Source organism: Triticum aestivum, chromosome 4A (genome assembly GCF_018294505.1).
Source record: "Triticum aestivum cultivar Chinese Spring chromosome 4A, IWGSC CS RefSeq v2.1, whole genome shotgun sequence".
NCBI lineage: Eukaryota > Viridiplantae > Streptophyta > Magnoliopsida > Poales > Poaceae > Triticum > Triticum aestivum.
The window spans coordinates 738,188,946-738,201,289 of NC_057803.1; the positions used below are offsets into that span (position 1 = coordinate 738,188,946).

Consider the following 12,344-nt stretch of genomic DNA (forward strand, 5'->3'; position numbering starts at 1 on the left):
CCGGAATATCACATTGATCACAGTGATAGGCCGGAATTGGTGAATATCCAAAGCACCCGGAACTTTGGTGATGAGGGTGATGACCCCATAGTTCAGGCGCCCAAGGTCCATGGTCCCCGAGAAGAATTCGTCGAAGAGGGCCATGACCTTCGGCTTGATGGTTTGCTAGAATGTTTTGAAAAACATCATTGGCAGTCCATCTGGTCCCGGAGCCGAGGAGGGGTTCATACCCTTTATGGCCGCGAGGATCTCGTCCGCCGAGAAAGGCGCCACCAAAGCGGCATTAGCCTCGGCAGACACTAGCTGGCGGCCCGACCAAGTGTGGGGGGACAGTGCGACCCCACCCCGGGGGGTTGGGGAGAAAAGGGCTTTATAAAATCCATCTATATGGACATGAATATCCGAGGGGCGGACAAGTTGGGAATCTCCATCCCACAGGCAATGGATGGAGTTCCGTCTACGTCGCCCATTCACGATCGCCTGGAAGTACGCCGTATTGGCATCTCCATGGAGCACCCATCTTTGGGTACCCCGGAGCCTCCAGTAAGCCACTTCAACCGTGTAGATGATCGAGAGCTGATCCTCGAGATCATATCGCAACATCCACTCGTCGGGGGAGATCCCGGAAGTGTCCGCGCGAGTGTCTAGGATCTGGATGCCCGATAGGAGGGCTTTTTTGCGCTCGCGAAGGTCTCACCCAAGGTTCGCGCCCTAACCCTTCATAGATTGGCGGGCGAGCTTGGCGCAAAGCTGCCACGAGTCAACAGCAGACATGGAGCGGTGAGGAGAGGCGCGCACGGAGATCCACTTAGCCGCAACCGCCTCGAGGAAGCCCGCCTGGTTGAGCCAGAAGAGCTCAAACCAGAAACGCGGCGGAACCGGAGGCCGATCGTCGACGGTGGAGAGGAGGAGGGGCACATTGTCAGAACCAATCCGGGTGATCGCCCGAAGCGAGGCCAGGGGCATCTAAGCTCCCATTCCGGAGAAACTAGGACACGATCCAGGACGTATCGCGTCGGGTCCACCTGGCGGTTAGTCCAAGTGAACCTAGCACCTGTCCGCTCAAGCTCAAGGAGGCCTAGCTCCGCGATGCAGTCATTGAACATCTACATCCGGGGAAGGTTGATCCGGTCGTTGCTCTTCTCATCCGGGGAGCGGATAAGGTTAAAGTCTCCTCCCATGACTACAGGGAGGAGGGAAGCGGAGATCTTTTGCTGCAGCTCAGTGAGGAAGGCCTGGGAACTTGGGTGACTTGCAAAATAGTTGAAGCAGGCAGAGATATATACCCCACATTGTACACCATAGTTATCTTATTTGGTCAGCATGTAAGTGAACAAGTCAAATACACCAGAGTTGTTAACATTGGCAGAGATAAGAAGAGTATTGTGGAGATCCCGAAGTTTGTTGACAGTTGCTTGGAGGACATGCAGTTTCCTTGGATTACAGCAGTTGTAACAAGTGGCCAACATCTGCAACAATCACCCTGAGTCAGATGCATGTAACAGCGATTCATAAATCCGGCCATTCATTTGTCAGTCTTAATATTTGCCATAGTAAGAAGAGGACTGAATCCCAGATAGTATCATACATAATCTTGGTCTAGTATAGTTTTTCCAGTTTGTTGAATTCAAAGTGGAGGCTTTCATCTCTCCCCTTGGCGGATAGCGCCAATAAACTAATTAACCGAGGAGAGAATAAAAGCTTTGATACCTGACTGTGAGAGCTTGCACGCAGGTAGCTTTCAGGATCCCTGCATGAAATGGCAGCAAAGGCAGCTACAAGGCACGCAAGTAGACGGACACCTCTTTTCAGGTGCCTGTGGACAACATGGCACGCTCCAGGTACCACCCAGCTGCCTTGAGGAAATATTATGACAGAAGAAAATCTTTTGTTCCCTGAAAAATAAATTGTCAGCAGCAGGCTTTCAAATATTTTGGCATGGTTGGCTTCAAGAGATGCCTTCAGAATAAACAATTTTTTTATTCTTTTTATGCAAATTGGCACATATATTTGGTTCGGGATTGCAGGCAGCATGTAAATGGTGCTCGGATGCAAGTTCATGCTAGAGTTGCCTGGGCTATCATCAAGTATGCAAATTTATCATATTAATATTGGTAGACCATGTAAAAAACATATGATGGAATAAAGAGCAGTGCAAATAAGGCCTATTTGAGTCAGATCCAAACCATGAACTTATCCCCTTAGATATTGTTTAGAATACAACATCTCCAAGTGTAGGGCAATCAAATTTTTGTCAAGATCTCCACACCAGCATAAAAGACAGAAACAAAAGCACCAAGTCCAAATCGCATAGTCAAACATATTGCTGGTCCTCTCAGATGTCCCTCTTTTCACCCCTCTCTTGTGAAAAGAAGGTGAGAAATCGCATAGTCAAACATATTGCTGGTGAGTAGCATATGTCACAACATTTTGCCCGCATCGCTTCTTAGTCTAACATTGGGCTGTTTCTCTGCAGCTGCACAAATATTATCCCAGGCTTTATCCTGACGATTCCCATTGACTATGTTTCTTCCAAGTACTTTGTCAGCTCCTCCCCTCCACCGTATTGAGAAGAAGTGAAGCACAAGGATTGTATAAATACTCCTCTTTCTTGAGAAGGTTGCAGGAAGCTATAGGAACCATTTAGCATGACAATGCCCAATACCAAGTTGAGCTTTTCCTGTATAGCTACTGCAGCAGTGCAGCTGTTGTCATCCTAACCCTAGGCAGTAGAACCAGTAGTTGCTTGCAATTTACTTATCCCAACTTCAACACAATCAATAGGGATGATTTCAGTTTCAGCCCAGGCTCAACAATTGCAGACGGTGCCTTGCAGATCACACCAAGTACCGGAAACATGCGCCACCGGTCGGGGAGAGTGTTCTATGCAAGGGAAACCCTCAAGCTGTGGAACAAAAAGCTCATGATGCCCACATCATTCAGGACAGATTTCCTGCTGAGCATCCTCCCCGGTCAGAATGGGGCTGGAGAAGGTATGTCATTTGTGCTCACAAACACCCTGAAATGAATTAACCAGAGACAATCTAGCTGACACAGTTCTCTGTGAAATGCAGGGAGTGCTTCCAAGTGGTCGCACTGTTGCGGTGAAGCAGCTCTTCGAGAGGTACGATATCTTGGACAAGAATTTCGAGAGCGAGGTCACCTGTCTCGCAGGGGTCAAGCACAAGAATACCGTGAGATTTCTCGGGTACTGCTCTGAGACGCAGCAAGTGCTGATGCCATACGACGGGAAGCGTGTCTTGGCTGATGTGCGGCATAGGCTGCTCTGCTTCGAGTACATGCCCAAAGGGTGCCTTGCTGACTATCTCTCCGGTAAAATCAGATTAGCCTTATAGCTTTCCTTGCATTTCTACTATAGTAGTAGCAGATGTCTACCAACTACAGTCTAGAGTATTTATTGTTTGCCACTCTTCTGAGCTTTGACAGTTCCTTTTGCACACTAAATGGTACTCCCTCCGTCCTGTAATGTCGGATGTTTTTTTACACTAGTCCTACATTATGGGACGGGGTGTAGTTTTCAGCTCTGTTCTTATACCGCTGCACAACATGCACTCTTTGTGATTTCTCACCCTTCTTGCCTCAGAGAGAAGAGCACACTAACAAATATCCTTTTCTGTTATGGATAGACCTTAATCGAGCATCCAAAAACAATTCAGAGTATCTCAATTGTCACACCCACGTTTTGACAATGAGATGGGTGTTTCGAGAACTTCCTTTGAACTTGTTAGCATATTTATTAACTTTCAAAATTGGGCAATTATTCACGAAGGCCTTTTTTTGTTTCGTTGGACTGCTTATCCCACCGCATATAGTACTAACTATTTGTTATATTGTATACTCTTCGCAGATGCATCTTGTCGACTTCAGTGGACCACACGTTACCAAATAATCAAGGGGATCTGTGAGGGCGTACATTATCTGCACCAACAGCGTATTATTCACATGGACCTCAAACCTCAGAATGTACTATTGGATGATAACATGGTGCCCAGAATTGCGGATTTCGGTCTATCACGGCGCTTAAGTGGAAGCCAGAGTCGGGCTATTACTGATCACAAGCTTGGGACAATGTAGGCTAGCAATTTTCTCTTTGCGAACTTAACATTTTTATCAGTCGTCTGCCAATTTTTTTTCATACTCATTATTCACCTACTCGAACAGACTACACCAATTTTTTTTTGCAGGGGATATATGGCACCAGAATTCTTAATTAGCGGAGAAATCACCTTCAAGACCGACATATATAGTTTGGGCATTATTGTAATGGAGATCCTTATGGGACATAAGGAGTGTTCCAGTGTTAAGGAGGTAATTATATTGTATGTGAAGTTTCAACAAGAAAAAATTGTAGACAACATGTTTAGAAGAAACCACAATCTTGTTGGAAAAAAATACAACGTATATTCAATTAGTGTATCTAATTAACATTAGAATTTGCAAATGATAAGATCTGATTGTTGTCTTTGCAGCGATCTTCCACCCAAAACATAAAGTAAAATAAAGCTGATTTTGATTCCTAAAGTCATTATGTGCATCAAAAGATTAATAACACAAAATTAATCAAGTGAGAAATTCAAAATTGTTGTGATAGTTATCCTTACATTTGGTCTCTGGTCCTAATCAATACGGCTCTGTGTTTTTGTTTTTCTGTTCTAAATGCATGTCGTCCTTCTTTATAACTAGCCATGGTTATCAAATTGCAGGTAGTTGAAAGTTGGACGGACATGTTTGGGACATCAAATAGTCACACATCATTGGAACAAGTAAAGGCATGTGCCCAGATAGGGATAGAATGTACAAACTATTACCCAGGGAACAGGCCGGCTACATGGTTTATCATCCGTGGAATACTGGGTGACGTGGAAATTTCGAATTGGCCTGTTACAAGTGATGTAGGTACCTCAACAGAAGTGCAGGTACAATCACTCAATAGTAAATGTATATGATCTACCAGTAGTTATTTAGTGATGTGTCATGGCCATTTTCTTCATTTTTGTTGCAGACAAGCATTCGCTCTAAGGTGGCGGATGAGTTGAAATTAATGGATGATTCTGCTGTTGCTCCATCCAAACTGCCACCATCTACGTTGGATGTGGAGCAGGACGATGGAAAATTGAGCCAGGAGAGGAAGAGGAAGGCATCAAACGTGAGTGTGGCGACTAGGGTGATGAGCATCCTCCATGGCAAGCTTACCACGTTCATGGGCAACGAGTACAATACGCGTTAGTTAGTGATTTCTCCTAAACATGTTTTCATTTTTATTGCAGATAAGCTTCTCCAAGCTAGCGGATGAGCTGAAGTTGATAGATAATTCGGTCGCTAGTGGCAAGCTGATGGATAATTCTACCACACCATCCCAACTGCAACCATCGGGACTAGAGGTGGACAAGGACGATGGCAAGGTGAGACAAGAGAATAAGAGAAAGGCATCAACCATGAGTTTGCCTACTGTGGTGTTGAGAACCCTGGGTGGAAAGCTTACCACATTCATTGGCGTCTAGTACAATATGTGCTATGTAGTGATTTGTCCTAATCTTGTTTAAATTATTTTTTGCAGATAAGCTTCTCCAAGCTGGCGGATGAACTAAAGTTGATGGATGATTATGTTGCACCATTCCAACTTCAACCATCATCGCTGGAGGTGGAGCAGGAGGATGGCAAAGTGAGCCAACAGAAGAAGAGGAGGGCATCAACCATGAGTGTGGCGACCGGGGTGATGAGCACCCTCAGTGGCAAGCTTACCACTTCCATCAGCGACGAGTACAATGAGCGCAAAGAGGTGAGGAAGCAGGCGTCATTCCTGCAGAAGGAGTTGAGCGCCATAAATGCTACTCTTGAGCTGCCAGAGCTCATGAATGAGCTCGCTCCAGGGGCAAAAAATTGGAGGGATGATCTCAGGGAGATTTCCTATGACATGGAGAATTGCATTGATGACTTCAACCGCCAATTTGGAGGTGAGGATGTTGAGGTAGGCTTTTTCTGGGAGGATGTTGAACTTCACAAGAGGTTGTGCGAGCTTCATCAGATTTCCAACCAGATGGAAGAGCTTAGGACTCTTGCGGTACAATCAAATGCTCGATGTGAGAGTTACAAGATTGATAATTGCAAGGCTAGCTATGGTTTTGTAGCTGTCGACCCTCGGCTTCCCGCGATCTACCAGGAGGCAATCAGCCTTGTGGGCATTGACGGCCCAATGGAGGTGGTTTCCAATTGGTTGATGGATACTCAGGAAAAACTCAAGGTTGTTTCTATTGTGGGTTTTGGAGGTCTGGGTAAAACTACACTTGCCAAACAGGTGTATGACAAGATCAGGCAAAATTTTGATTGTGTAGCATTCATTTCAATTTCACTGAGGCCTGATATGAGAGTACTTCTCAATCGCCTAAAATTGAAATTTGGGATATATGAGTCTTCTAACGATCACGGATTTGACGACATCATTGAAGAGCTAAGGAAGTATCTTGCAAATAAAAGGTAATTACTAAATTCTGATAGTCACTTGCATTGGCTACTCATCTTAAATTTGAAGTAACAAGTAATTGATCAGTGATATTCTAGATATGATTGTTTCTCGATACATGTGGGAAGTTTCATTATTTTCCTGTTTGTTCATTTGTGAGATTCAAAACTATAAAGAAAATATTAGAGCAAAAATATATCTCTGGAAAATTTGGCTTTAGTTTTGTACATTTTTTCATTCACTGTAATAAATTGCTAAGGGGTGGGTAGGCAGGACTGAATACAAGTCTCGTAGGAAAAGAAATGCTAGGTGGCTAGAAATTACAGGCGTAAAGCGGCTAAATGACAATGAATGTTCTTCAACCAGGCATTATTATTCAGGCTTGAATATTATGTGATCATGCTAATTCAGCCATATGAGCAACAAATTTTCTTGCATCTAGTTCGTTTTAATTTTTTATGTTTCTTTCTTCAACTTACAGTCATATTCTGCAATAATATAACATGTGCAAGCATTTCAATAGGTACCTTATTGTAGTTGATGACTTGTGGGATCAATCAGCATGGAATACTATTAGTTGTGCTTTTCCAGATAATGGTAATGGGAGCAGAGTATTAGTAACCACACGAGTGGAAGATGTGGCTAGTGTGGCATGTCGCTGTGACCGTGAATGCATTTACACAATGAAGCCTCTCAATGAAGAAAACTCTAGAATGTTATTCTCGAATAGAGTATTTGGGGCTGAAGTTGTTTGTCCACCCTATCTTAAAGATGTCACGGCTGAAATTCTGAAGAAGTGTGGAGGATTGCCGCTTGCAATAATCACTATAGCTAGCCTATTAGCTACTCAGGTGAGATCAATGAAACACTGGGAGAGCATAAGAAAATCTTTGCGTGTCCAATCTGCCCCAAATCCTTCATTGAAAGACATACAAAATATATTAAACCTTAGCTACACACATCTTCCTCTTCATCTCCGGGCATGTTTTTTGTACCTTGGTATGTATGCTGAGGACCACATCATAAGGCGGGATCAGCTGGTTAAACAATGGATAGCTGAAGGCTTCGTCAGCAGTTTGCATGGGCCAGATTTGGAGGATGTTGGCAGGAGTTATTTTAATGAGCTCGTCAACAGAAGCATGATTCAGCCATGCAAAACTAGCTATGGAGAGGTGTTGTCTTGCACAGTACATGACATGATGCTTGATTTGATCCTATGCAAGTGTGTAGAAGATAATTTTATAAGTCTGGCATACAATTCTGAGGACATCGCGAGACTACTGCATCGCTGCAAAAACAAGGTTCGCCGACTATCCCTGAGCTCCATGGCTGTTGGTGGAGCAACATATGACACGGCTATTGCTGCTAGGCTGTCACAAGTTCGATCATTACTGTTCAATAAGCCTATACTCCCTCTTTTGTGGTTCAAGTACCTCAGGGTGCTAATCATTTATAATAGGTGGGGGATGATTGACCTCACCGCTGTTAGCCAATTGTTTCAGCTGAGGTGTCTGATGGTAAGTTCTGATGGGAAGATAAAGCTCCCTACTAAACTTGGAGAGCTTGTTCACTTGGAGACACTGGACATAGAAACTTGCAGACTGATGGAGAGCATCCCCTCAGACATAGTTAATTTACCCCACTTGTCCTATCTGCTTCTTCCACCTGGGACAAAGTTGCCTGAAGGTATCGGGAATATGAAATTACTGCGCACTCTGCGAGGGCTTGACATGGAAAAGAGCTCGCTGGAGTGTTTTATGGGTCTTAGCGAGTTGACCAATCTGAAGGAACTGTGTATGTCAGTAGGTTCATTGGAAATGTTGATGGGGTTGACAAAAGTTGATGCTTTGGCTTGCTCCATTGGAAAACTATGTAATCTTGAATCTCTGTTCATCTCTGGCATTCATGTTGAGCGTGAGGATAGCCAGCAGCTGGGCTCATTATCCAATCCTTTTCGACATATTGAGCATCTTGAATTGTCTTTTTGGCGGTTATGGAGAGTTCCAAAATGGTTGTGTGGTCTCCATTGCCTGCGCAACCTTAAGCTGTATGTTGAAGAGACATCAACTCAGGATGTTCATCTGCTTGGAGAGCTTCCCTCTCTTGTCCGCCTCGAATTCAGAGCATGTGAAATCCCTGGGCAAAGAGCTATGTTAGGCACGGGGCTATTCCCAGTTCTGGAGTTCCTAAATTTGTGGTCTAGGAAAGACACTACAGCGTATCTGGGCTTCGAGGCAGGTGCTATGCCCAGTTTACAAACACTCTGGTTCAGTGCGTCCAACTGGGGTGGCACAGTACCAGTCGGCATGGAGCACTTGTTACACCTCCAGCAGATCCAAGTGCATGCGGTCTGCATTAGTAAGGATTCGGTGGACAGGTTGAAAGAGGCTGAGGATGCATTCAAGGAGGCCTTGCTGATGCACCCGAACCACCCTTCTGTCATACGTACTTCATAGCAGAGCATAACTCCTACTACATGCATCGTACTATATATGTCTATCTTTCATAGCCCTGCCACGAAAGTCTTTAACTTTTCCTGATGTGGTTGTACTGCCAATGTGTCCGCTGAATCTTTGTTTTCGACAGCAAATGGTGGTTTTGGATCAAGGTCTGTATTTTTCTTGTAATCTGCCTCTCTGTAATGGCTGCAATCCTGATGATTAATGAATTAGTGAATGCTCCTCCAAATCGCCCTGAAAAAGGTAATCCTAGGATTCATGCTGCGTTTGGTCTAGGAGGTATCGTGCTTGCTTACTTAACCTAAACCCCTTGGTGTCGTGTTAATTGCTGGGTGAGGTAGTCAACACTTTTAAGCCTATGTACATAAGTGGGATTAGACGGGAACTGGACAACCTTGGAATTCTGAAAGTGAATCTTTATTCTCTCCTTTATTCAAACTTTTAGACAGAAGAATCTTGTCAAGTGAAAATATTGTCCAATCTATTTGTTCCTGAGTGTGGGTATACAACCTTTTGTAGCGTCGGGAAAAGTTTTGCCTTATTCTGCAGCGTTAATAATGGGAAGATGACAGTAAGGGCTTGTACAATGCAAGGTGCTTAGAGAAATAAATCAGTCTTTTCTCAAACGCCGATGCTTATTTGTAAAGGAGAGACGCCTAATTAAGCGTCTACCCTGTACAAATAAACACCGGTGCTTAAAAAAGGCCTGGTTTATTTCTCTAATAACCTCCTTAAGCACCTAGCATTGTACAAGGCCTAACCGCAAGAAACTAACCGACTCTGCAAACTCTACCCATCTTGGATGAAACACTTTTGTATTACTGTCTCTGAACCTTAACTGTCATTTGTTCGAACAACCCAGTCCATGGCGAAGGCTATCTCCCATGCACGGGAGAAGGCACCTCCTTGTTTTGTTTTGGCTGGCCATCATCCTAGAGGTGGATCGGCAGCAGACCCCTCCCATTGTAGCAGAAGCTCCTTTGAGAAAAGAATTGACATACAATTTTTATTGGAGAAAAGAGTTGTCGTGTTAATTACCCGTAACCCAGTGCAAAAGAGTGTGCAGAACACAGAGTATATATTAGCAATCCATTCAGAATTACAAAAGAGATCAGAGAGCAGAGACTATTTTCTCGATTTGGCCTGCACATGTAAGTCCGTCCCTTTCTTTGTGCTTTTCTGCGATCTCACAACCGGGTTGAAGCGAAGCAGACACCGATACCCAGTGTTTTGCCAAGCAGGTGACGGAAGTCAATACACCAGAGTTCATCGAGACAGAGTGTTGTAGAGATCATGCCGTCTGCTGTAGGTTGCTTGGAGAACATGCAATTTCCTGAAACTGCATCGTCAACCGAGTTGAATGGGCACGGTTTTCACAGACTGAAACTGTGCTTCATGATCTGCATTGGATCACGACAGTTTGTAACAAGTGCCCAACATCGATCTACAACAATCACTACTCGAGGTCAGATGCATGTAATAGTTCTATCTATATATTCATAGAGAGATTGGACAGAATGAACTTTTGCCAGAATGAGCAGAGGACTGAATCCCAGCTATTATCATACACAATCTTGGCCTAGTGGTTTTTGTATTTTTCCTACCTTTATAGTTTTGCCATTTTATTGGATCCAAAGTGGACTCCTTTATATCTCTCTTTCTGCTGATAGCAACGATGAACTAATTTACCAGGAAGAGAATACAAGCACTGATACCTGACCGTCACTACTGGAATTCTGGGCTACACCGAGTGCCACGGACACTCCGCAAAGGGCCGAAAAATGCCGGCAAAGCCTTTGCCAAGTGTCACTCTCGGCAAAAACCACCCGGCGTACACCTCTTCGGCAAATAGGAGTTTGTCGAGAGCAAGAACACAGGCACTCGGCAAAGACTTTGCCGAGAGTCAAACAGTACCACTCGGCAAAATAAAGTAGCTAAAGGATAGCGGACGGTGAAGGCGGTTCCTGACACGTGGGAATGGGACCAGGGGGAGCAGGCTGAGGGCCTACTTTGCCGAGTGCAACTGACCATTTGTTTGTCAGTGTGATTATTTGCTACAGCGAGCAGACGATTGAATCCCAGCTGTATCATACCTAATGTTGGTCCAGTGGTTTTTGATTTTTCCTGCATGTATATTTTCTTTCTAGTTTCTTGGATCTATAGTGGACTTCTTTATCTCTCCCTTTCCAGATACCAGTTATGGACTAATTAACCGAGAACACAAGAGAATACAGGCATTGTTACCTGACTGTGAGAGCTTGCACGCAGGCGTATTCAGGAGCCCTCCAGACAAGACCTTTCCTACGTGAAATGGCAGCAAGGATTCAACAACGGTAATAACTACAGCAAGGAAGCTGGGAGCACTGCTCATCATACATATATTTGTAACTTGTCGCAGGCGGCAACAAGGCATGCGAGCATACGGACACCTCTTTTCAGGTGCTTGTTCTTGACAGTCTAGCCAAAATTTGCCTAGTTTGTTTATGTTCATTTTTACCTAATGTCGTTTATATATCCTATCTGCATATGTGGTGTGTGTATGGAGTTAATCTAATGCATTTTGTTCTTAACTAGTAGTATGAAGTCTGCTTACTCCTCAGCTACCGTGCCATTATATTTACCCGTGACTGCTGAGAACAGTTTATGAGTGGTAAAATCGTCCCAAAAATTAAATTTGCTTAGATGCATGAGTTTCTGTTACTCTTTTTTTTATTGATGCATCTGTTCAACCGTCAGCAGTTCGCACTTTTGTTTGGTGGGCCATCATCGAGAGCAGGTAGAGGCGCAGAGCGCCTTTGTGGTAGAAGTTCCTTTGAGAATTGAGAGAAGAACTGACATGTTTTCCTTTAGAGAAAATAATCGCATGTTGCAGCAGATTAATTACAGTCCAACCCAATTAAGTCCAAGAGAGTTTTGAACTCAACATAGATTTTAGTATGCCCTTTAGAATTGCAAACAGGGGGAAAATGATGGAAAAAAGAAAACAACGAGAGCAGAATCTATTTTCTCGATTCCCCTGCATATTTAAGTTCATTGCTCTGTTTCTACTTTTGTGCGACCGCTTCTTCTTTTCTTGTCCTTGCAGTGATCTCAACCACGGCTGGGTTCATTTCAAAGATGGATCAAAAGGCCATCCCCTTTTTTCCATTCAAGGTGACTAACAAAACAGTTTGAAGATACCCAGTGTTGTATACCATAGTTTTCTGATTGGGGCAGCATGCAGGTGAAGTCAAGTACACCAGACTTCTTAATATATACCGAGATAGCCAGAGTGTTGTAGGCTTGGTTGGCGGACATGCGATTTCCTGAAACTGCATCGTTAACCCAGTTGAATGGCGCTTTCGCCAGCTAAAACTTTACTTTTATGATCTGCATTTGGAACACCGCAGTTTGTAACAAGTGAC

The 12,344-nt window shown here is 44.1% G+C and overlaps 1 protein-coding gene across 1 annotated transcript; it reads left to right on the forward strand.

The window, feature by feature from the left end:
* The first annotated feature begins 2,978 nt into the window (after window positions 1–2,978).
* On the forward strand, window positions 2,979–8,937 carry LOC123084475 (disease resistance protein RGA5). The gene is made up of 9 exons (XM_044506060.1): window positions 2,979–2,993; window positions 3,075–3,333; window positions 3,869–4,091; window positions 4,206–4,329; window positions 4,725–4,937; window positions 5,024–5,167; window positions 5,289–5,423; window positions 5,579–6,495; window positions 7,005–8,937. Exons 1-9 carry the CDS (start codon window positions 2,979–2,981, stop codon window positions 8,935–8,937), a joined length of 3,963 nt encoding a protein of 1,320 aa, XP_044361995.1.
* Window positions 8,938–12,344: the final 3,407 nt, after the last annotated feature.